Source organism: Pelmatolapia mariae, linkage group LG13 (genome assembly GCF_036321145.2).
Source record: "Pelmatolapia mariae isolate MD_Pm_ZW linkage group LG13, Pm_UMD_F_2, whole genome shotgun sequence".
Lineage (NCBI taxonomy): Eukaryota > Metazoa > Chordata > Actinopteri > Cichliformes > Cichlidae > Pelmatolapia > Pelmatolapia mariae.
In genome coordinates this window covers 19,095,056-19,121,852 of record NC_086238.1, presented here as the reverse complement: position 1 = coordinate 19,121,852, position 26,797 = coordinate 19,095,056, and the positions used below count along the sequence as shown (strand labels likewise).

Sequence of the window (26,797 nt, the reverse complement as noted above, 5' to 3'; positions counted from 1 at the left end):
TCCAGGGGCAACTCCGGAGCGTCTACACTTCCAAGGGCTCATGTTTATATTGGGATGCTTATACCTACCGGAAATGAAAGCCCTGCATTACTGAGGAACTTAATATCCTCTTTGACAACTTATTAAATATTTACCTGTAGCTTTCACACAGATATCATCCAGGAACTTCAAAACCGAAAAACGTTCCCATCTAAAAAGGGAAGATTTGTCACTTTCAAAGGCTCCTCTGATCATTTATTCCAAACAACAAACCACCGACAATCATTTGTTGCTTCAAGTGAAACTGCGAGCTTTTTGTTTTTTCCAGGTAGTAAGTCTGTAAATGCAAATCACCATCAACATAAAAACTCACAGCTATATAAAAACAGGTACCATCGGAGCATTTACAGAGCACAGAATGGCATTTATTTGAAACATGAACACACTGTACCGAGAGAAATACAAAAAAAGCACTTTCAAATCAAAGCACATTTGAACATCCAGAAAAAAAGGATAAAAGAAATCAGGAAACAGTCGAGTCCTCGTGAATTTACTCGTCTTTCTTCGTTGTTGTTCGCCTGTAACTCTGCACTGCACTGCCCTACACAGCAAGTCTGCACCCTGGCACTGCAAAATGAATCGTGCACAGTCTAGTCTGCACTTTGGTGGTAGAGGGACGGGTGTCGAGATTTGTCGGATGACACCGCGGGTTAAGAGACGTTGAGGCTTGCACCTCCAAAGACAGCTGTGTGTGTTCTATACATTCTGTTGTTTTATTGACCTCTGGTCCAATACATTGCTTAATAAAATACAGATACTATAAAAAATAGTCTTCCACTGTTTCAGCATTAATGACTCCTATATTTCGTATATATATTCATAAATAATTTAATACATAGATAAATAGATATTCTGTGTGTGGATTATAAACTTTCATAAAAGCATCATTTCAGTAATACAGGAGTGACTACAGTATTAATGCTGAAATGCTTGAGGGGTGCTGTCCGACCCTGATGCCCGGTAGACTGGGTGAAAGGCTGAGAGTGTGCATGCGGCTCGGCACTGGTGTTGCGTGCCAATGTCCCTCTCTCGTCGCCGTGCCAGTCTCTAGCTCCGCTGGCACTCGTTCTTACTGCAGGTGGCTTGACGCTCAATCTGCCACGTGCCTTCCTCGTATGTGCAGTAGCAGATTGTGCACTCATCGATCTTCACCTCTCGGCCAGCCGGTATCACCGCCGTGTCTGCGTAGCAGTTTGGCCCTGTAGGTGGTACAGAGATAAAAGAAATAAATAAAGAGGAAAACAGGGCACGACAGACAACAGGGCTTTTTCAAATCTTTCACAGTGGAATTTCAAATTTAGCTCATCCATTTTTAATATGTTTCTTTTTGTGTTGTTGGCACAGTGTCACATTATCGAGGTCAGACTCACACTGAGAGCCCTGAAAAATGCGTGATTTGCTTTGTTCCTTAGATTTACATTGTTGTGGGACCTGTGCTGTGGTCAGATCAAACTTGATGATAGTCAAGGGGATTGATTTATTGTTAAAATTCTGCAAATTCCCTTCATGTACGTGCAGAAGTCATTTTAAGGTTGCACTTGTCGGTTCTTTTTTGCCTTTTGAGCGGCCAAGGGCTCTGCTCGGTGTGAGGGAAAAACGCAGTTCAAAGACTGAACATGACTGAAAGTCATGTTCTTTTGTGCTCCTCAGTGGATCTCAATCAGTTATAAATTCCTCAGATTCGCAGACACCTGTGTCAGCCGGGGCATAGCTGATTTATGAAATAGGATGGTAAACTGGTGCTTGTCCTCCAGTTCATTTCAATTCATGAATCTGGTGAGTGACATTAAACATCAACATTAAGATACTTTGATTGTTTTCACTCACGTCTGGGAACATTTACTTTATGTAAAAACCTACATTCAAAAATATACAAAGGCAGCTGGTTAGTTACAAAAAAACGATACCACACAGTAAGTTTTTTCCACTGCTTGGCCTGTTGTCACCGGCAGCTTACAGTGATTTACACTCACTGGCCACTTCATTAGGGACCCCTTGCTAGTACCATGTTAGGCCCCCCCTTTAACAAGGACCTGGAATTTCCCTGATATTTTGGTCAATGCTGACATGACAGCATCACGCGGTTGCTGTAGATCCATGATGTGAACCTCGTTTTCTACCACATCCCCAAGGTGCTCTGCCCGTGGAGGCCATTTGAGTACAGTGAACTCATTTGTGATGTTAAAAAAACCAGTTTGAGAATATTTGAGCTTTGTCCTGCCAGAAGGAGATATCAGAAGATGGACAGTGGTGCAGTAAAGAGATGGATAGGGTCAGCAACAATACTCAGGAAGGACGATGTCTTAAAATGATGCTCAGTTGGTACTAAGACACTCAAAGTGAGCCAAGAAAATATCCCTGACACCATTACCACCGCCATCACCACCAGGCTGGACCTTTGCTGCTGTAGCCCATCAGCCACAAACGTTGATGTGCTGTCTGTTCAGAGATGTTCTTCTGCATACTACGGTTATAACAAGTGGTTATTTGACTCACTGTTGTCTTCCTATCAGCTCGAAGCATCTGACCATTCTCCTCTGGCACCAAAAAGTCGATTTCAACCAGAGAACTGCAGCTCGCTGTGTATTGTCTCTTCTCGGGGCATTCTCTGAAAACCCTAGAGATGGCTGAGATGGGAAAATCCCAGCAGATCAGCACTTTGTGAAATACTTACATCAGGCCACCTGGCACCAACAACCATGACTTTGCCACATTCAAAGTTACTTAAATCACCTTTCTTCCCCATTCTGATGCTCGCTTTGAACTTCAGCAGGATGTCTTGACCATATCTGTATGCCTTAATACATTGAGTTGTTCATTGGCGGATTAATTATTTGCATTAAAGAACTGAAAGGAAAGTATATTTTAGAGTATATTTTTGCTAATGCCAGCATTGAGTGTTGTTGGTAAGGGAGATTATGAAAACATAATGTTAATGGCTAAAGATTAGAGAGGACACAGCCTAATGCCGTCCAGACCTATGCATCAGTTAGCTAGTCAGCTACAACCAACCAATTATCCCATACTCTGACTGCATCAACCACCAACAGCACCGGAGTTTGTTCTCTGCATTCTGACTCTGCCAAATGTGCATGCTTAACAATTGCACTGATTTAACCCCGGCTATTTTCAGTACACAGAACACAGAGTTCCACTCAGGACAGAGCAGCAGCTCTATTTCCACTGTGGTTTCTTTAGCTGGTGCTATTCTACAATACATCAGATATACTGTCACTCTTGCTGATGCAATCTGAATGCATTTTATACATTTAACATTCATATTTTGTAACTGTTTTCTAATGTTTCTAATGCGGTGTGCAATTCAAGCTGAAGTAGGTCGCTATCATGGAGGCGCAAAGTTTCAGTATCATGTACAAATTATTATTTGGATGGGAATAAATATAAATTAGTCATAAAGGAGGACTAGCAGAATTGCTTGGTCATATATTTCAGCTTTTCACAAAGGCTGGTGACAGAAAACCTTCTGTGCAAAAGTACATTGTGCAACGAAGGCCAGTGGGACACATGCCAGTTTGAAAGTGGGGCAGGACTTCAGTTATTGTTAAACTGCTAATTTTAGATCTCATATCTGTTGCATTGACCAAATGCAGTTCAGTGCGGTTGGTTGTCTTTTGGTTTTTTGGGTTGTTTTTTATGTTTTTTGTTTTTTTGCTTTAAGACAGTTTCGTGACATCCAGGAGAAGCTGAATGCAGTCAGTCAAAGAAGAGAATGAGCTGAATTTGCTGCTCGTCAGTTCATTTCTCTCAGTGGAAAATGGGCTCTCTCATCTGGGCTTTTCATTGACTGTTTCCCAAAATAGTGCTCTGTTATGGGAATATAAGAGGCCCCGGAAAAAAATAATGGCTACACAAGCATCAAGAATTTGCTAACACCCTTTCTAGAGTCATTTCTGATGGCAAGGAAATGAAAGGCTTTTCACATTTACCTTTATGATCTCAGGCTTGCGCTTCTCTTAAAGGTGGAATTTATGCAGCTTCCACTCTGCCATCTATCATCAACCGGCTTTGAATCCACTTAAAATACACATTCCTGGGAAATCATTACAATGTTCTTCAGACTACTGATTGACCACTTATGGTTTAAGCAGAACAGCCCTTTGATTCAGTCCCAGCTCCCATCAGGATAAAGATTACACTGAATTCTCAACGACCTGAATCAAACGATTATCTCATCCACTGTCATATTCTGAAATTAAGGCATTCAACTCAATCCTGTCTTTTTTTTTCCTTTTTAAATTCACACTCTGTATTTTTATTTTTATTTTTTTGTATGGTTTGCACATGAGAGGTATTCAATTACATTTCTTTCCACGCTCCTTAGATTGGCTAAACCACAAGTACTGTAAAGCACATGTCTGGCTGAAGGCAGCTGCTCTCCTCTGCAACTTCAAGGCTGGACTGTGAATTGTGCATAAAAACAAATTAAGCACTGTTACACAGTGGTTTAATATGGTTTTTGAAGTGCACCCCAAGGGACTGCATCTTTTTTTTCTTCTTTTTTTAACTATTTTGCAGGAAATTGGCTCTCGCTAATGGAAATTTTGATGTTAGGTAGTGGTTGTTAAGACCTGAACAACTAGCCGAGAGAGTCGACAGAGAAAATAAAAGCTGTAGTCCAACTCATTTTGGTGCTTCTTCCCATCTGGCAACACTGGAGTGTACAAAGAAATCTACTTGCCATGCTTACAATACAAAAACACAAGTGTCCTCCTCCTATCGGACAGAATTACCTTCTTTTGGTCTTAAAGTGTAATGGGAATGTTTTTGTCTAGTGAATGTGCCCGCGTCCTCGACCAGTGGCTGCAGAAAAAGTGCTCATAAATCATCCATTATCTCTCCAGCCGCACGGCAAAATATAAACACTGCGGGAATTGCTTCCACAACAACAGGTATAGCATAACAATGGCTATTTCCCTTACACTAACAAGGTCTTGAGCCACTCTGTTGTATAATTAAGATGCTGATAAATGGGGAGTCTTTCAGCTGCAGCCACCGCGTTTGATTGGACGCAGCGCCCAGAAGGAGCGAGCCTGCGCATCAATCAATGTGAACAGTTTGCCGAGGCCTGTCAAAATGTCAACCCCAACACGTTTATAAGTCTGTACATGAATGCGCGCGCGCGCACACTATCTGAATAACAACTCATCCTGTGGCCCGGGCTGCTGTCGCTACTGATTCATCATCATTAGTAGCATTTAAAGCACTGAGTCTCCAGTAAGGGGATGCATATGTCAAGGGTGTGCTAGGAGAGAGGGGGAAAAATGCGAAAAATAATCTCCCACTTCGCGGCATTAATCAAAAGCACTTCCTTCGTGGAGCCGGGATTAAAGCCCGTCATTGACAGTTGCATGACACTCATTTGTGTTAATTAATGCATGGATTTATCCCCGCTGTGCTTACTCATTCCTGTCACCCTATTATTCTGCCATTCATATCACACCCACCTTTTTGTCATCGCTTCATTAATATAATATAATATATCCCCATCTCTCCATCACTCACTGTGGCAAAAAAAAGGGTTTTATGGGCACATCAGGCTTCACAAGGGCTTTTGAAAAACACCCGAAGAGGCAGAGACAAATGGACTGTGCATGTGCATGAACAGTTGGACCCAAACTGTCAGTACAGCGTGTTAGAAGTTGGCATGGGAAGCATGTGAAAGAGATAGCCATTAGCACCTGTGGCTTTTGGCTCTGTAGCTGCGCCAGATAATGGACGGAGAAACGAGGACACATCCTGATGATCGCACCCCTTAATTCTGACATGTTAAAAACCTGCAGAGCCGCATTATAAGGTAATGGAAAGAGAAGAATAGCCGAAATCACTCATCTTAATGCATTTCTTGGGTACATTTGCATTATAAATGCAGAATAAAAACGAAGCTGCTTTGTAAGGGCAGAAAGAGGGGGAACTTTGCAGGGATTTAACAACAATATGAATAATTTCTTTCAGAGATGCTCGGTGAGACTGGTTTTCTAAGTAACCGCCTCGCTTAGAGAGCCGCTGACTCTTTGGTTTTGTGGGAGGGCCAGCTTGCGTGAAGGTTCGCGTACGCGCACAGATGATCTTTGCAGCCAAGCTACGCAGCTGCACTCGAGCAGCTCGACTGTCGTGACCAATGTCCTTTAAAGAAAGGAGCCTCGGGAGCCATCACAGCAGTGTCCAGGTGACAGTCTTTGCTGGAAGACCTTCATTTACATAATCCTTAAAAAAACTGTGTGTTTAAAGGTCTGGCATCAGGCCTAGAACATGTTTTTGTATCGTTTTGTTCCTCTATGGTTTTTTTTCCTGTACTGAGAATGTATTTTCGAGTCACATTAAAATTGACTTTTATTCAGGAGAAAATGTAGAAAATAACACTTAACAAGCAGACCAAAGCCGAAAAGCATTCAGTGACCCAGTAGTACTATAATGCGACTAACTATTATCGTCATTATTGCGACCTTTCGCTATTGTAATCATAACTCCAAGTCCAGTAATGGGAAAGAAAATGGCCTTTAGATAATAAAAATGTTGTGGTCCAGCAAAAAAAATTAAACAAAAAGGGGGGGGGAAGAAAAAACTAAACCTTTTGTGAATTGATTAGCTTATTAGAGTAGATGCAAAATGCCCTGCATGTAATTCCACGTTTGCCTAAAAAATTAAACCAGTGCATGCATTAATTTTGATTTTCTCATGACATTATTTATAACAACAAATACTACCCATAAAGTCTGTTGCTGGATGTCATTTTGTTTGTCGTGTAATAAGGAAAGCTTTGGATTCCTCTGCACACAGCATCTGTGTGCATACGAGGCTCTAATAAATGCCACACTCTGTAGGGTAAAACTTAGAGGTCACTGCTACCTTCCAAGTAGCCTTTCCAAGACTAAAAACATAAGCGTTAGTGTGTATGTTAGACTGGCATCAGTAGCAGTCTTGTGTCCTTTCCGAACGTGACGAGTATGCCATTAGCTTTATTATCATGTGAGGTTACAGGTTACGTTAGAAAATTATCTGGAACAGCCACAGCGTGGGAGCCAATGTGTGAAATTAGAATAATGTTCTCATGCTCGTCATTCGGTTTGGGAAAGTTCACACTCCAGCAAGTGCGGCTAGATTGGTGTTAGATACTCCAACTCATCAGGTATTCCCCATTTTTTAAATTCTTTCTCATGTAACAGAAAAAGGAAACATCGACCGATAAGTTTCTCATTACGGTTTAATTTACTTTTCCCTTTTTTCAAAGTAAAAAAAAATCTTGGATGCATATTTCATACACTTACAGTAGCTTTCTCCAAGAGCCTGCTTTTACTTTCTTCTGCGAGAAATCCATCGCTGTACATGCTCAAATGCTACTGGAATTTCAATGATAAATTAGTCGCAGTTATTACTGTAAGCTACATTATGGCGTGAGAAGTGTTTGATAAGTGTACCAACATTAGCCTAAGGGGCTTAGCAAACAGTCAGTAATGAAGCAGCATTATTTTTGCATTCATTGACTGAAACTAGCTCTGTTAGCTGCACTGGTCCCTATCTGTGGCATCAGAGTGAAACGGGGGATGCTTTAAATGGACAAACCAGACCATTTTATATCCATACAAACAATTTCCCTTTTGACTCATGTGTTTTTTGATGTCTGTTTTTTTAAAAGGCCCGTCTATGAATCATGCCTTTCTTAATTTAAATGAGCCCGTATCCCTCTTGGCAACCAGGCTACCGTGTCTCGTGCTGCTCTATTTGAAGTGATTTTGGCTCCGGTTCATACTGTTTATCACACCCCCCCTTCCAGATTAGTGTTGACCCTAATGTCTGAGTCTTGAAGAGCACCACTTGTTTCCTCGTGCGTTGCCAAGGCAATACCCTGCAAGAGCAAAGGACAAGAGGGAGGGGAGCCACGGCTGAGGTGCAGACGAGAGAGACTTCTCCTGCATTGATTTTTTTTTTCCCTAAGCGTTCTTCAAAAGCAGATGCAGTGAGAGAAAACTTGGCTCAGAATCTGCAAGAACGGAAAGCGCCACGTCTTTACCAATATGTCCAAGAAAAGGAAAGCAACACGTCAAAACATATTGGCAGGAGGAAAAAAACTAAAAAAGGGAGAAAAAAGACAAACTCCAGCTTAGAGTATAGAAAACATGTTTTCCCCCTTCAACTTGCATTGACTAGATGTTCTTTGTATGAATCGATGCTGTTTAATTAAACTTTATGGCATAGAGCGAATGATGGTCACAAACTTTTGAGGGCTATGAGACCATTTAATTGCAATGTGTTCCACTGCTTTAAGATAATGAGTGAAAAATGATGAGAACCTGCCCCCATTCACAGCTGTTCTTTGATATTCATGAACAAATGTCTGGGGTGGATGTTAGTGATACCTCTTACTTTCATCTTCCTCCCCTGGCTCTTCCCCGAGTGTCTCCTAGCATACAGGCTGAATAACACATCTGAGGCAGGGTGCTCTGCCATAAGCATTGATTTTGCATGCCTGAAAAGGCCAAGATAATGCCCGTGCATAATTGATGAACTTATCAAACATTGAAATACCTCGTTGTATTTTTATCAATAGTGAGGAAAATGGTAAAGAGGCGAAGTGGCTGTTTGCTGGGGAATGAAGGTAAAAGACAGGAGGGATTACTTGTTGAACGAGAAACCACATCTGAGGGTTTTTTTTATCTCTACAGATTTTAATCTTTCTTTCATTTTCGCTTCTCTTCGGTGCTTTTTTTAAAAGAAAAAAAAAAAACTTTCCTGTGCACACTACCAGCCTCCTTCCCAGTTTGGTGTCATCTGGGTGAGTGTTTAATTCTTTCTCATTAATGAGCCCAAGCTTTGATGTGACACTTCGGATGCACCGCGGAACCTGGGAGGTCTTAACATCTGCCCACACCTCAAACAACATCTGTAGACAAGACAAACAACAGAACCAGAGGAGGAACTCTCCGTCGACGACCTCTACCGCCCCCCCCCCCCCCCCCCCCCCCCCCCCCAACCTTTCTTTTTTTTTCTTCCTTTTTACATCATCTGTATTTTATCACGGAGCCACCTCTTCGGCGCTGTCTCATATCGAGCGCTGCATGATCAACAGCGGCAAGATGGGAGCTGACAATCGATGATCCTCGTCATCTAAATCATGGCGCCTGCAATACCTGGCTAAGAAGCATCATGAATAAAAGACAAAGTGAAATCCGATGGATAATCGTTTTGATATTGAGAGGAGCTGAAGGGAAGATCAGTGGTGTCATTTGGAGTGATGTCTCATTTACTTCTGTTTACATCTAATTAATATAGCCTCCAATTATTTAATAAGGTGTCCCCCAGTTAATTTTTCACATTTTTATTGTTCTTTGTTGTCAAGTCCAATTAAGTCCACAAAGAGATGCATCTTTTGGGGGTATTTTTGTATTAGTTCCTGACAGAGATCTTAGTTTTCTGGGAGCGGATGGCGCAGCGTGCAGAGTCAGACTTTCACAAAAGATATCTGGTGTTTGTTTGTCGAGTGTTTACGCCTCCTGTTTGCACAGCCGCAACCCTGTCAGCCGCGGTCACAAAATCACGAGCCAAAAATGATTCCCCGTCCAATAAGAAGTTGTTAAACACACACTGATACCAGACTCTCGATTCTGTGTCAATTAACACTTTGGGCTCTAATGTTCACAGCTATCGTGAACATGCGAAAAGACCAGCAGGAGGCAGAGCAAAAGTGAGGAAGGAAGTGTAAATTATTGGCACGATCCTAAAAATACATAAAAAGTGTACCTGCTAGAGTTAAAAACAAAAAAAGCACAGCAGCCTGACTGCTGCACAAATGAGGCGTAAATGTTGCCAAAGCCTATTTCTGTGTTCTCATAAATATCACTGTGCTCCTGTAGATTATGCTCCCTAAAGGAGTTTGAGAGCAGGCTGACAGACGCTGCATGACGATGACGAGGCTTCTACTTTTAGTTAAATGTCATAAAGGTATATGCACGAAAACAAGTATTTGATCCAAGTTTAAAAGAGCACTCTGGTCATTTAGTCCTTCACTTCACTATATTAAGGAACACAGACAGGAAAGTCCAGATTTCCATAAGGGAACTGAGCAGAGTCTCATTGCGCCCAAAAGTGGAGGAAGCAATTTTGGGTTCTCATGTTTCTTCAAAGATTCAATTCAGTTTTTAGTTAAATAACATAACGAGCGGCTTTAAGCAGCTGATAAATGGTTTGGACATTCATGATGAATGAATCACTGAATCATCGGTACAAAAGCAACGACCTTTGATCATAAAACGACTGGTGGGAGAAATCACTGGTCGCATTTCGAGATGAAACATCCAGTCACTAAGCTGAAAATTGAGCATCATCACTTCATCATCATCGTCAGAGCTAAACATAATAGTGTTTGGTAAAAACAGATCGCTCTGAGCTTTTGGGCAATTTGGGTGTAATTCAGAATATATGGTGCACGAGTGTAACCAGATTTCCAGCTGAGCACACAAATAATTGTAATGTTAAATCAAGCAGCAGGCTCCCGTGTTCCTCTGTGGAAGCACACCGAGGGCTTCATTAACGTTTTTAAGAGTGGAGAAATAATGCTTCCAGAACCAGCAGGTACTCCCCCACTGGAAAACTCTTTAATATGGTTAAAAAAATCCAAATTTTCCCCAAGTTAAAGGCCAACAGACTGCACATAAAAGATGCACTTAGCTGCCAATCAGTCACTGTTTGCAGATTAGACTAGTGTTTCAAAGATATCACTTTCTTTTGGAAGTTATAAGTGAAAAAAGGTGTTCTTTAACACCATTTAGCTTGGATTGCAAGCTGCATGCATAATTGTACATGTGAAATACATCAGTACAGAACAGCCTACCTGCTAATTAACACATGAGCAGAATAACTCTAGAATCACACTCAAAAAAAAACCAAAACAACTGGAGCACAGACATCTTGGATGGTCTGTTGGTATAATTAACCACACAGCAAGCCGTATTATTTGTCAGATAATTACAGATCAAGAGGTCCAGTAGAGTGCCTCCAATTAGCCGAGGTGATGTCTAGCAGCAACACTGCTTGTGCGTGGGTCCGCGCGCACGTGCCACTCAAATCAGTCACGCCTTTAAACATATATAACTTTCAAAGTTAGACATTTGAGCTGATAGCATTAACTTTAAGGAGCATGGGTGTTTCCTGGACTTTTTAAAATGGTGTGTCACGGGGTTACGAACAAGCCATAAATCACAATATGCAAATAACTTATGGAGGCAGACCTCCTGCCTCCATAAACATGCATGAGGAGGTGCAGCTGTCCATAAGAAAAGAGCACAACTGCAAACCAAATGCAGTCTGGTTACAATCATAAATATATTTTATTTCATTGTTGGGTAGACGAAAAAAGAATCTCACATCAGGAAACAACGGTCATTAAAAAAATCTGTTATATCACCTCTATTATTAGCACTTTTATTGTATTTTGTTATTTAATATTGACAATGATGTATTGAGCAGGACAAGTTTGTTTTCCCCCATAAAAAAGGATGCCCAGTCCTTCTTGTACCCTCTATAATTTCCGGCAATGGCTGCATCAGCCTTGCCCCTGACAAAGAGCAAAACTTCTACACTGGCTTCATTTTTCAGCTCTAGAGGTTGTCAGTTGGCTAAAATATAAAATCTCCCAGCTCAAGCTGAGATTAACTTGATGATGTTATTAGGGTCATCAATTTAGGAAGCTCTAACAACGCCACAGAAGACGTGCCCTACTGTTTTTGCAGGCTGAGTAGTTAACACTTTTAACCACACAATCCCCATGGGCTACAGTATTCCTCGCGACGGTATTAGCTGTGGCCAGATAACGTGTCATCCCTTGCATAGCAAGCCGCATTCATTGAAAGGTAATGTGTGGTAATCTTATGGTAATAGGGACTGACGTCAACCTAAAACTGAAAATCCTTATCGGGTGAACGAGCCCGTGGATTTGGGGGTACTTGAGAATACAAATGCCCGCTCTCTTCAATCTGCCACATCTCCATGCATACTGTACGGGATCTACATTCCTCTCCTGGACTGACGTGCCTACAAATGTGGCCCAGCTAATCCACTGGGCATTTCACAGGGGGGAAATTATGGAGCACTGCCCAAAACTGCCCAAAAAGCACTCTCAGCATGATCAGTATGTGCATATATATAAAATGTGGGTGTACAGCATAAATAAATAAATAAATAAATATGGGAGAACAAAGGACCAACATGTATTCCCCAAGATTACAGCAGCCAAATATTAATAAAGCGAGCAACGCTCCAAGACTACCAATCTTTTTCAACTTGCTACCACTGGAAGGTTGTGAGACAGGCTTCTCATTTGAGCGGGACGATCTCTGATTGATGACTAGTCATGAACATTCATTACATGCAAATTCTAATGTCTATAATACTTCCAGAGTTTAAAATGATACATGACTAATGCTAATGTGATATTCTGGGTGCAATGATAATGAACTGATGGCAGACATATGCTGAAGAAGAGGTATTTTTGTGTGTGTGTGTGTGTGTTTTGTTCATTTAAGCCAAATTCATTCATCATCATCTGATCATCTGTTTCAAATCAACTTCTAATTTTCCCATTTGGCATTTAATGTGTAAAAAGTTCCAACAGACGCCCGGAAAATCAAAATATCTCACTTGCAGTTTTACCCGGAAAAAAAAAGACACTACCAGCAGCGCTTGTCACCTTGTAAGCGGTTCATACAGACGAAGCACTTTCACATGCAGCGGGTTCTGTTTTCCACATGCAGATTGTTTGCTCTTGTTTATAGCAGACAGCCTGCGCCGCTTTAAGATTCCAAGTCAGAGATACATATCGCAAGTCATCATTCTTTTTGCTGAAGGAAGCAATGTTGCTGACATTGCCATGTTGCATTAGAGTCACGCCAAGAAAACAAGGGAGCATAATCTAGGACATGCTGTCTGGAATCATCGGAAACAACTTCATATAATCGACTCTGAGCTGCAGAATTCCTTTGTCTCAGGCAGGCCGAAGCTCTCAAACCAACAGGATCATAAATTCCACCCCCCGCCCCCCCAACAGCAGCAGGAGCAGCAAAAAATGCAAGCGTATCTCAAATCTCAGTACCAGACAGTAGACAGATTTGGAACATATGCTACAGAATAAATCAAACGACTCTCGAAATGACATTAAGAATGACGCAGAGAAAAAAGTAATATTTACACAAAAACAGGCCACGACTCAGAGCTCATTAGCTATATTTTTTTGCCGTGACTTCATTTAAACAGATTTGATCCGATGTGGCAAGATACTGCACACGCTGCAGTGCAGCATGCTGCCTGCTTTGCGTCAGCGAAATGAATGCTTTGCTACCTTGCTCTCATAACTCCTGTTGTGGTGCCCTTGAGCAAAAACTGGCACTAGGGGGGCTTTCATGCCAATGCCACTGGGAGACCGACTGCACTGGAATGAACTGTTCACCGAAAGGCTTGTTGAGAGAAATCATCATCTCCACTCACCACCCTTGCAGATGGGACAGCACTGATCCGGCTCGTACTCCGGGTCCACGCACTCTGTCTGTGGGCAGGCTGCCACAGAGCACAGCACCTCTCCGCTCGGCTCACACCTGCACTTCTCACACGGAGACACCTGATAACAGAGAAAAAAACAATTAACGCTCTTACAAACAGTTCATCACATGCACAAGTAAACACAGGTGACATAAACTCCTCCCATATTAATTAATTTCTTGCCATCTTTGTCTAAGATTCATTTATTTCATGTCCGTTTAGCCAATTTTCTGCCTTTCTGCAGCTCTCTCTGTCTCTCAAACACACACAACAACCTGCACACACAAAACACGCCTGCCTGTCTGGCTCCTTTAAAGAGTGTGTGCACTCAGTGTCACAAAGCCACATCTATAGGGAAGCCCCATCTTTCTCAACTTCATTGCCAATGAATGCCTCATTTTAGAAAGGGCTGAGTCGAGAATTGAACTTCACAATCGAATCAGGGGGATATGGAGAAATCAATAGGAATGGGAAACAAGAAGGAAGATGCTTCCAATTTTCTCGCCGCGTGATCAGAGTCAGAAATTACTGAGTTATCCGAGCGTTCCTGTATATCTCAAAGTACAGCAAATGTAGGACAAAGGCAGAGCGCACTTTGAATTACATTTAGCCTGCAGCCTACAGTGTCCATGCAAAGCTCAGTTTAGCAGCTGCATGTATAAAGTCATATACATGTAGTCTTAACAAGAGTGCAAAGGTTAATTCCAGCATTGCTGTAGATTGCAGAGGCTTGCGCCTCCGCATGGCACTCCACTGTGAAAATGGAGTGAGGTAGCACTTAGCACAATGCCCCAGAATGCAGCAATCAAGCATTAAAACCTGCCTGTTGCTTAGTTTCAAAGCACCCCCTCTTCACACAGCACAAAGGCTGATGTATGCGGCTAGTGGCAGTAGAGGCTTTCTGTAGATTTGGCTCAGCAGAGAGCTGTCGGCAACAACATGAGTTAGAGGAAGACATCCCATATTAGCCCTAACCACCTGGTGAGACACTATCCATTATAAATAGGAGCATTAGGCGCTGATAAATGAGACCTAACGCTGAGACTGTGGTGCAGTCCTGAGCCGAACCTTTCAAAGTGGTGTCAGAAGATAAAACAACCATCTCACCAGTGTATTTCTTCTTCCTCAAACACCCACATGCAGCAGTGTGCTGCGCTGTGCTGTTGTAACACTACTATAACTGTAACTCTTATCATGTGTATCAACAAACTGAATATGGAAACACTCTGCTGAAGCTGCACTGCTAAATTCAGCCTCCAGTAACATTGTGCAGAGGAGAAAAAAAGGGAAAAAAAAGACAAGTGCTGACCTTTGCCATTATAAATTTGCCTGCCTGCTTGCATGCTGCAAGGCGAGGTAACTAGCTCCTGTGTAGTGCCTGTGATAAACTCCACTCATGGCGAGGGAGTGTTCTGTCAGCACTTCTTTCAAGTTGGAGCACGTCAAAAATGAGTGAATGCAGTTAATGGGCTCACCTTAAACTCTTCTAGCGAAGCATAGATCTTGCCCCGAAACTCACAGTAGTTCTTTTTCTCCTTGCACTGCGGGCAGCACTGGCTAGTGTCCACTTTGATGCAGCGAGGGTGGACCTTGGGACATTCTGGCTTGGAGCACAGAGGGCCTTCATCTGTGCAGAGGCAAGGGCACGTTGAAGGGCCCGGGGTGAACTGCTCGCCGATGGCAAAAACAAAGCCGCTCTCATCCATGCAGCCTTTCCCCCTGTAGTCTGGGTACGCGTACTCGTCGATGGCGTCCAGGGAGAGGGTGACGTCACTGGTCGGAGCTTCGTCTATTTGGTTCAGGCTGTCCTGTTCGCTCCACAGCTCCTGGGAATTCTCGCCTTTAGATCCTCGTGCCTGAGAGCTGAGGTTTGACCTGGCAGTCCTGTTGGGCCCTACAGCATTGATTTCCTGCGGCTGTTCCTGGGCCATGTATCCCAGCGGCTCCTCTGCAGTCTGCTTGTCCTGATGTTTGTCCTCCCTAGCTTGGGTCAACACCCTTTCCAGACGCTCTTGGCTCACCGGTAAGGTTGCGATAGGATTACACAGAGCGCCGCTCATCATCAGGAACCCAAGAACAAAGAGAACTTCTGCTGTCATGGCAACGGAGTGCAGCATCTCTCCCCACCACCAGCGAGGTGGGAAAACACCTTGGCTCACATAACACACTTCACATCTCAGGTGTGAGCCAGTCCATCTGGAAAGAGAAAATTAAACTGGGGTTATGTGCTCGGCATTTTGTCACTTTTTATCCAAGGTGTGGCTTTTGTCTCATTTAGCCTCGAGAACAGGGCAAGAAATTCACTTCAGAGCACTGCTTCATCATGTCTGTCGAACACCCCGCCGAGTGTGATGCAAGCCTGCAGGATCAGTGAATTGGATCATCAGGACAGGGAGCATTCATGGGGCCGTTTTAGGAAATCGATACTGCTTCATACTGTAACACTTCCCTGCATCAATCGGGCTCAGCGGTGATAAAGTAAAAGAAAAATGGTCACAAAAAAAAACCCCAACAACTTGAATCTGGCACTCGTAAGCTCTCGCTCCTCTTAGGGAGAATCAGGATCAATGTCTAGATTTTTTTTTTTTCTTAAATGAATCCCGGTCAGCTGTACAAAAGGAAAATTTGATTTGAAAATAGAACATAATATCAGTCTGGAAAGACAAATTTCCTTTGCTAGAGCTGACTGCAGTGGCCAGCTTTTGCAAAGAGGAGCATTAAAAGTTTCCCTCTAAAGCTCTGTCTCTCTGTTTTTTGTTTTTAAATCAGAAGTAGAAGCACATCTCTTTCCTTATAGTTTTCAGCACTGCCAGGAGTCAATATACAACAGCTGAAGTTAAGGAAAATCCCAGGATCAACTGCAGATGCTGCACACACTGCAAATTTCTGAAAAGCTGTAGTCAATGTTTTTGTTTTTGTCTCCTGCTTAACTTGATTTAACGCGCCGCCTTGAAATTCAAATGCCCGCTACGATGCTTTGCTGCATTCAGTGGCCTACTTCCATTCATTTCCCTACTCCCACCAAATGCTCGGCTGAGCTCGTCGCCGAGCTCCGTCTGACGGGCTTGTCTAAGCGTTGACATCCGCGGCCTATTTCGTTAAACAGAAAAGGTGAGATTACCCCTCATCGATTGACTCGACAATTAACTTAAGACCTGTCTGCGTTTGTTTAAGAAATAGTTCACCATATTGATCGGTTTGTCAGCGTCAATGAACACAACTAATTTCCAACAGAGTGTTTAGGAGCCCTAAACAGCAGGTGAAGAGCTGAAATGGTAACGCATACAGCAGAGATAACAGCCGCATTAATTCTACTGCGAGGAAAACAAAGTCTGCATGTTTTAAGCCACGCATTTTGATATTCATTAATTCTGCTCCATTCTGAAGGGAAAAAAAATGCTGGAATTGACTGCTGGCACACCAGTGGTATTTGAGTAGTGTTTTAGCTGAATTGCTATGTTTGAGGCTGAATCCTTGGAGCTGCTGTGGAACTGAGAGGAAGCAGAACGAGGTGCATACCGATAACACTGTTGCAGCTGAAAGAGAGAGAGACAGAGAGAGAGACAGAGAGAAATGCCTAGGCCTCATTAGCAAAAAGGACCTCATTTGGCTTTTTTCAGTCTCACCTCTCCACCTTAACAGCTGCTACTGGCTGTCACATTAACGCCGCTGCTGGTTTTTGCTGTTGTGCTCTCCATCCAGACTGAGCTCTGGGTGGCCCTCAGGCTTTGCTGGCATTCGGGAGCAGAACATCATCCATAACATCATGTTAAAGGACACGAGGATGCCAATAGATCTATATTTGCCCTTCACTGTCAACAGCTCCCACGGATAACCGGCAACAAGTTAATTCCAAAGGTAACGCGGTCGGTACGGTGTGTGAACAAGCTGATAATGAGTCATGTGGGTGTCGTGTCTCGCAGGCGTTCTCTCTTTTCTCATTACGTAAAAGTTGCTCGAGTTTGTGTAACTCTCACTGTCACTTCGCACAAGTGTGGCAAATTGGTAATGAAAACGTCCCCTGCGAACACGTCAGCGTTGTGACTTACTAAACTTCATCTGTGCAGCGTAACAAGAAGATGCAGTGCATTTCATAACCTTTAAGCGGGCACGCAACGCGTAAAAGTGCACTTGGTTAAGTGACATGAAATAACAGTTTGTGTTTGTGTCCTGTGAATAGGCTGTAGATGTAAGACGACCCTAACCACTGTGACGTGTGTGAAGCCTCAAGCTGAGTGCTTTTCAGCCGTCAGCATCTTGGTGTTTTGACACCAGACACAACATGACTCTAATTGGGACCAATATGTACAAAAACATCATGTCTTTCCCATCCATCCGTTTCCGGTTAGCCAGTTTAGGATCACAGTGGGGCTGGAGCCTGTCCCAGCTGTCATAGGGTAAAAGGTCGGGCACAGCCTGGGCAGGTCTCTCTCACGGGGCCAACACAGAGTGAGAGACAATCGTTCATGCTCACACCTATGACCGATTTAGAAGCACCAATTAACCTAACCCCATGCAGATCTTTGGACTGCCGACTGTGCTTTGCATGCTGCTGCAACATCATCACACAGTCACTTCTATTTATGCTCGCTGTTAAGGTGCAGTATAGAATAGAATAGAATAGAATAGAATAGCCTTTATTGTATTCTGCTGTACGATAGGTGTCACCACTCAGACAGTGCCGCCACATCAGCGCTGATATAGGAAGCAAAGGAGTCAAAACTGGAAGCAAAGACAAAGGTTTTTTGTTTTTGTTTTTTCAAATGTTTTCCACAAAGTCTCATCTTTTCAAATTGTTGCAATATCTTCTTCAGTATATCTATATATCTCTGAGATTCTGTACTGATATACCATTAAAACAGCCATAAAAACCAATACAATGGTACATTTGTGCATTCAACACAGTTGCATTTTAGGGTTAATGCACCAGATTACAAAAATCAAGAGGTGCATGACCATGAGTCACAAAAATATTGGCACATGCCACTGCCACTGAATGTAACCAGCATAAACATGATTTTAGATCTTCTTGCTATAGGACAACGGTGTCATTTACCATCCAGTAACACTTCAAGTTAGATATTTAGACCATAAACATGTTTGAAAACGTTTTGAAGATCACAGATGAGCCATTTCCCCACAGACTAACATACAACACTATGATGCACGTAACTACAGGAGTCGCCCCCTGCTGGCCATTAGAAAGAATGAAGGTTTAAGACATTTCTTGGTTGATAGATGAAAAATCTTCACAAACTAAAAAAAAGTCAATCGTTTTAATTTGTGCTTATTAATTTCAAGCTTTTCAGACCAGCTTTAAGATCCATCCTCACTGACTTCACTCTGTGGTGCTATAACCAGTACATCTATTCTCTTCCTATTCAGACAATAATAAGCACTGAACACACTTAAGTCTCTTTTCCATTATTCCTCCAACATACAACACAGTCAAAGGGTTGCTAACTATCCACTTACAGAGATGATATACACTGGTGACGTGAGTGCTCACTACAGAACTACATGTGTACCCACGGCTGAAAATAGTCCTAAACAAATGTACCATTTACTTGCTTTTGTATAACTTCTACTTCAAGCCACAGTTCCCTGCTGTTTTTATGAAAACACATACTCCTGATAAAATAAAATAAAAACTATTACATCTAAGACCCATTTCATTACTTCAGGAATCAATGGGATAGCTACTAAAAGGCGCAGACAGGTTTTGGTTCTGGTTTTATTTATTTATTTATTTTTCTTATTGGATTTGTTAAAGGTAAGAAAATGATACAGCAGCATCTTTTTTATCTCTTGACAACAAACTCTTTACAAAATTATGCAGATTCTCAGCATCGGCAAATCAAATTGTTGCCTACATCCATTAGCCTTATCCTTATGCCATCTTGCCATTTTCATACAGATCACATCTTTTCCAAATGTCTATCTAATTAATTCTCCAGCACACAGCATAATGTGTGCCAAATGTCAGGAAGATTTACAGACTGGATTGAAAACACTGAAAACCTTTTCACTGTTCAAGATGCCTTTGTGGATACTTCTTCTTTACCACTCCTCAGGTTCAAGTGATGGCAAGCGTTTTTTTTATATTTATAATGTTGCATATAAGCTATTTGCTGAAAGGTCATGGATTTATCTTTGGCCTACAGCTCTGCAAAGAATTCTGGGTTTTTTGCTTCACTGCTCTATCTTCAGTGCTCGCAAAGACGTTCTGGCAGGAAGAGAAAAAACACAACTAAGAAGTGACATGAAGATACCATACAGTGTCAGTCTACATGTCGCTGCAGAATACAGCATTGAATATTGCATAAATTATACGCATTAATCACCTAGTGTCTTTCACGCTGCAACCATAGTCTCTTTAGGGACCTAATTGTGATGTAGCAACTCTGTGTTTTTGCCTGCCGAGGTAACAACAGCGCTCTTGCGCTCGGTCACAAACCCTGCACAGGTGTGACCTCAAAGCACATCCCAGATTTATGCTAACTACCGGCTGCAGCCATCAATCAAAAGCATACCAGAGATTATATAAGCTGGTATCAGTGAGTTCATTCACACGTGTGACACTTCAGAACACCCACTTCTGAGCAAAATAAAGAAGGAAATTCAGCTTTGTAAGTGGAAAAGCAACCCTCCAATTAACAGCAAATACTTATCGCTGGAAAACAAACACTTGATGGAAAATTAGGTGTGTTTATGTGTATATATTTTTATTTTTATGGGAGATCAGTCACTTTTTGAACCACACAGAGTCTAGTGGATGTGCAGCTTTCTCCTTTTTTTTAAATCACTTTGGCAAGTGGCAGGATTCTGCACTGTGCCAAGTGAAGTGGTGCAAGCAATTATCAAGTGACATAAGGTGCTAAAATGAGATTAAGGTCTAGGCAAAGACTTTTTTTAAGTCAGTTAAACAAGAAATATGTATGAGAAAAGCTCAAACCCTCAGACATGCAGTTTGTATTATATTACAGTGCCTTGGACCAAAACAGTTACACTAACACATGCATCATAATAATGCCAATAAAAAACCAGAAGCTTATCTTTGCTGTTGTGCTTAGACTTGATCTGACGGTCGTCCAATTTTGGATTAATAAATAATGATGCAAACAGACTCCAGGAGAACAAACCACACACCCCGGGAATACAATATATATCTCAAATATAAGACTAAAACGTCTCTGGAGTGGTCATATTGTATTAAAGTTTAATGACTGGGACTTTAAAGCAGGTTATGGTCGGCCGGCTTTCAGACAGCGATGTGAAAGTTGTCGGTTCAAACCTCAGGCCTGACAGGCTGAACAGCAGGAAGACCTCTGCTGGAAACTGACAGCAAAGGAAGCAGATTTCCCGTGAAATACAACATCGCATTCATTAGTATAAAAAGCAGATTCGGGTCTCTAAATTCCTGCAACACATGTGCTATAAATCATGCACTACTATAGAAAAATGTGGCTGTCTTGTCAATACATTTCATATTGCACTACACCATCCAAATCCCAGATAAATGTCTTTGGATTTGTTTTACTGGCTAATATAAGTCTAAGGGAGTTAGCTGTCTCATGGGTTTAGCCATCCCCCAACATTATTCATGTCACTTTGTAGGTTAATGTACTGTCTGTAAATGACTTCACTGCACATAAAATGTAATTATTTCTGTTTGTATGGCTGATGTAACCTATTAAATATTCATATCTTATTTAATATTTCCTTGCTTGCTATATCAACACTGTTTTATGGACATTCCTGTGTTTTGTCACCTTCATTATACCCAGCTTACAGCAGAGGAAGGGCTCTGCCTTAATACTTTCCTGCAAATTGGTTTTTAATAAGGTCAAATAACATATTTAAGGGAGAACATATGCAATTATTAATATTCTACAACCAGGCAATGCATAGGTCAAGAAGAAAAGCACTGACAGTGTTCTCCTGTTGTAATGCACGTTCACTGATCATACCTACATCACAGTACATGAAACTTGCCATTAAATATTGTGCGTTTTTATTATAATTGATTATTTATTACGCTATTTGTTTCGACTGTGCCTTCGAAAGCAGCCTGTTGTTTTTTCCACCTATATTTTTCCTGGGAAAAATACTAAATAATTTGATTTTCTCTGGATAAATTAGATCAAATTTATAGATACTAAGTGGTAGCCCAAAATTTAATTCCAGGGTATTAAGAAGATGTAAGAGATGGATGCATATCAGCATGTCCATATTAAAAGAATGGGAATTGCCTTGCTGTATGTTACAGATTGTTTTCCCCTCCTTCACCCCAAACTTCACCTGATATGCCTTCATATAGCTCTATCCTTCAATTCTCTGCATGCAGTTAGCATCAATTACCATATACACAGAGGATGTAACCTTGGATTTGTGTCTATCTAACTGAAGGGAATTTTACAGGGACATGCAATCGCGTGCCCTCTTGAAAATTTCTATTAGTACAGTTAAATGAATAAAAGATGTCCTAATTTCCACTAGGAATAAAGTTAGAGTGAGAAAATCAAGAAAAGAGGAAACAGCTGGGCATCCTGCTGGGCACCCGGCATGGTCAGTGCTTAATAGCTAATCTTTTGGCAAGTAACACTACTTGCTGTAGAAGTTAAGAGTCATTTTTTTATTTACTCTGAATTTGTTAAATATTCTTGCAAAAGCTTCAATTTCTGTGTTCTTTTGAGGTCTGGCCACAGATTTTTCATGGCATTTAGGCTGACAGACTATCAGAGCCGTGGGAAAAAACCAAACAGTCTTTAGTTTCTTTTCGTATTTGACTCTGAATTTTAAGGTGTGTTCAGGATCATTGCCCCGATGTAGAAGCCAGCCTCGTCTCATCTTCTCATCTTTTTTTTACAGACTCAAACTGTGATGCTTCTAGAGTTTGCTGGTATTTAATTGAATCTATTCTTCCCTCTGCTGGTGAAATGCTCCCTATTCCGCTGGCTGCAACAAAAGCCCAAAGCACGACCTATACACCTCTGTGAAGTTGAAGAAGTCTTCTTTTCATGAATTCTTCTTTTTTTTCTGTGAAATCTACCTCAAACACATCTGTGTTTTGCCTTTCTTGCAATCCAGGAGGCGGCTCTCTCTGAACATTGTCTTGGTCTTCCAGACCTCAACTTGATCTCCACCACTCCCGTTAGCTTTCATCTTCCTAACGAACTGAGCAAAGAGCTCCCTGAATGCCTTCCTCTCATAGCAGTCCCTTGTTTTGTAGGTAGAGTGCTGCTTGGGTGCAGGATTTTTTGACACAAGCTTTGAGAAGTCAGAGTATTTATAAAACTTTGGAACTTCCAATGTGATGTTTCATTATGACAACTGTGAAAAAAGCCTTGTAAAAATCTGAAACCTTGGTAAAGATATCCAAGGCTATGGAAAGACTGGGGGTAGTAGCTGTGGCTCATGAGACAGAACTATTAAATTGCAAGGTTGATGGTTCAAGCCCTGGCTCCTCAAGTCTGCATGGCAAAGTATACTTGGGCAAGATACTGAACCCCGAGTTGTGGCCAATGCATTCATTAGATTGCCAATGTGTGTAAATATTAGATAGAAAGCATTTCAGCATAGGGAGAAAAAAGGTGCTCATGTGAATGAAGCACGCACCTTTCCTGTTTTCACACTCTGCAGTTTTACACAATAGAAATGACAGACAAATCTATCTCCAAATGTTGAAATAGTTTTTCCCTTTTTGGAGTTCACTTCATTTTCTACTCACTTAACTGTTCACTGTTGCAGAAATGTGGACCAACCTTTTGCATGCCACTATAATTATCCCTTGATAATACAATTGCATTTTGTTATTCTGCTCCAACCATTAAAATTGCAAATCTAACTCCTGCCGGTCCCCGTGCTATTACTTTTGAGGACCGACAATGCTTCCACTTCCATCTGACATTTAAATATTTCTGTGGCTTCCTGCGCCGGAGTGAACGGACTCAACATCCAGCCTCGGTGTTTGGCACCAGGACCAGTTCAGTCATTATCGTCGCTGAAGTTATAAATCCCCTCTGTCAAAGGCCAGAGTTTTGTTTACATCTCAGGCAACCGAACATAGTAGGTTTGACCACTGAGGTGCAGCAACAATGATTAATCAAGACGGGATTCAGCCTAGCTGCTGCTTCACGCTTCAGTGAAGCTCACCATCGCATTGATTCATGACTCATAAATTATTGTCGTTTTCATTACACAGCAGAGCGAATATGGACGATAAGTCCTGCCACAACAACCTGAGATCTGAGTGCAATTTTTAGCTCCACCTTGACAAATACGATACTATTATTCATATAAATTGAATTGGCAAGGTTTCAATAACACAAACCGTGGCGCTTGAGTTGTGTAAAGGCTGACCTCCCTATTACTTTCTTCTTAGATGTCACTCAGTGAGGGCGGTTGATGGCTGTTCAGTCTCGCAATAATGCTATAAATAGGGTCAAATGTACTGAGGCAGCTCGCTCATCTCCAGGAATTTTCTACACCCCAACTAAGATGTTTGTTTCTAATTAGCATTCAATCTTAATTAATAGGAGTGGTATTTAAAAGAATAAATAGGACAATTTGCAAATCTGATCCCAGTGAAACGCTTCACGGTGACAGAAAACGATGGGAAAGGGATGCAGCAGTGGCGAGACTACAGTATCAGCACCCTTTTTTGTTTCCTTCTCTGTGTAAGGCTGGTATAGTACACAACGTATGTCTGACAAGCAGCACTACCAGATAAGCAAACATCATATTCACATTGTCTTGGGGAATGCAACTCCTGCGAATGTCCCTATGTAAAATCAAAGTGGATGTCATTGAGAGGAAAACCATCTCCTCAGGGCTAGAATAAACTCAGACAGACAAATATGCCCTCGCCACTGCATGCACTTCATTTATTGCACACAGATTACAGATTCTCCTAGTTAGACTCCTCCAACAACCCAACATGCCATCAACACAACAATTTACTCTGAGGTCTGCTTCAATTTATGACAAAGCCGATCGCAGGGGATGAGATGTGAAATGCTTAGGCGGTGGTGACTTGTGGGCTTGGATCTGACAGGGCTGAGAGAGTATTGAATTAATGATGCTGCGTTTTAAAATTCATTTTCATACAGATAAACAGTGTGAAATGATGAAATCCAATTAGAGCAATAAGGGACACTAAGGCAGGATCCAAGAGCATAAAGCCATCTGCCAGTGAGTAAAGACTGCTGCAGGGCTGTCTAATTGAATTTTGTCCTCTGACTGTAAATCTTACTAGTGACCCAAATCAGAAGAAAGTTTGCCTAAACATGCAAACCAACAGCCCTTGCAAAACTGTCATACAGGCTTTAAGGTTATATGCAGTGCAAGAAGGTAAGTGGTTTGCTCTTGCAACAAAGCCAACTAGGGAAAGTCTGAGGCTGGAACTATATTAAGGAAAAGAGAATTTAAAAAAGCAGGTTTTTTGTGTGTTTCTCAATAAGAACAAAGAGAAGTGATGATGATGATGATGACAGTGATGGGTATGCAGCTGCAACACACCCAGAACGGAAGTAGCATTTCAATATAAATATGAACAAATCAGAACAGAATTTACCAAATAATAATAATAATAATAACAACAACAAGCAGTATCACAAAACATATAGAATCCTGAGACCCTACCCCCTACTTTTCTGGATACTATGAATATATTAAATAATGAATACATTGGATTGTGGGTTTCGGCTGCCTGCTCTGCTCGGCTCGGCTCGGCTCTGCTGGTAAAGGCTGTGCTGACTGGATGGTGCACCCCTAAGTGTGTGAGCAGAGTCTGAAACCTCTCTTAGAAAATCCTCAGTCCTATTTTACATATTAAAAAAACCCACATAATGAACTTACAATAACAGCCACAGGTGCAACAGTAGGTTGCAACAATCTGCGTTAGTTTTCTCCAATCAAGCTAATTTGCATGGGATTAGGTGATAGGTGCAATTAAATGCATGCACGGTGGCTTTACTGTAACACAGAGAGTGGGAACATCAAGGAAATGCAAAAGAACATTAGAGCAGAAAACATAAATTAGCCTATTCACAGTCAACTAAGTTGATGTGAAGCCCGAGCGTTCAAGCAATTTAAGACAAGCAAATAAGAGAAGAAGAAAAAACCTCCACACAGGAACACTGATGCATCCTTATTCACCTGTGATCCTCGGAGTGTGTCCGTATCCGTGAGTGCGCTGGGTTCAAACACACAGCCTTCAGCCTGCTGGACAGCGGAGCTCAAGACAGCAACAAATGATGTGTAGTGTAGAGATGGGAACAGGCGCTCGTTAAGCCAGTCAAATGCACAGTTTCCCCGGAGGAAGCTTGCAGGTCATCAGCGTGCTGCGCTCAACTTTCGTCGGCGCAGTGAGTGAGAGCGCTCCGTCTGCGGCGAACAGCCACGGTTTCAAAGCGCTACTGATGTTCCTGCCCTACACTGGCACTTTATTTCTCACGGTGACAAAAAAAAAATTAAATAATTTAATAAATGGGGGAGAGAAGAGAGGCAGCAGCGCTCCGACGTCACGTTCAGCCGAGAGACCGCTAGATGGAGCAGTTAAATATGGCTCCAAGACAACAGGCAGTCAATTAGTGAGCCCGATGGATGTTTCACAGGTCGGTTCAGAAGGTTCACTCACTGCTGTGATTAACGACTTTACCTAATTATCTGGAATTAGGGAGTCGTTTTCCATGGCGCACTTTGGTCTTTGGGGGTAATTTGGTGCCAGAAGAGAAAAAGACTAAAGCACCTGATGTAAGATTCTGATTAATTGTTGCATAAAGATGTTTTGTGTGTGTGTGTGTGTGTGTGTGTGTGTGTGTGTGTGTGTGTGTGTGTGGCCAAGATTCCTCCTCTTACCTGATTTATCTTAACTGAAGCTGTGAATTGCATCCCCTCAACAGCCCGCTGTTCATCAGTGTCACATAGTCATGTAATCCATAGAGATCCCGTTTTATTGTCCATTTGCCTGTTTCATTACCAAAAAGGTCTTAAATGGTTTAAGACATTATTTCACATTAGTTAGTCATTATTTATTGTTGCCAGTGGGAGGTGAGTTTAGATAACTAGCAGCACAATGTCGCCAATAAGTCGCCACGCTGTCAGTTTTAGCCTGTTTTATTTTCATTTTCATGCCTAAAACTTTTTTTTCTTGCAGTCCAAGGAGATAGCATGCTTCATACTTCACTGCATTTACCTGACAGCTGTGAGT

General features: G+C 41.9%; 1 protein-coding gene across 2 annotated transcripts; it reads right to left on the bottom strand.

Annotated features, from left to right (window-relative positions):
• Positions 1 to 407: 407 nt before the first annotated feature.
• vwc2 (von Willebrand factor C domain containing 2) lies at positions 408 to 26,027 on the bottom strand. Of its 2 annotated transcripts, XM_063491910.1 has the most exons (4): positions 25,744 to 26,027; positions 15,060 to 15,780; positions 13,534 to 13,663; positions 408 to 1,238 (listed from the first exon to the last, which is right to left on the bottom strand). In XM_063491910.1, the coding sequence occupies exons 2-4, from the start codon at positions 15,699 to 15,701 to the stop codon at positions 1,087 to 1,089; spliced, it is 924 nt and encodes a 307-aa protein (XP_063347980.1). In that variant the 5' UTR covers positions 15,702 to 15,780; positions 25,744 to 26,027; the 3' UTR covers positions 408 to 1,086. The 2 variants fall into 2 exon arrangements, with proteins under 2 accessions (XP_063347980.1, XP_063347981.1); XM_063491911.1 differs by lacking the exon at positions 25,744 to 26,027 and having other exon boundaries at positions 15,060 to 18,348.
• Between the last annotated feature and the right edge of the window lie 770 nt (positions 26,028 to 26,797).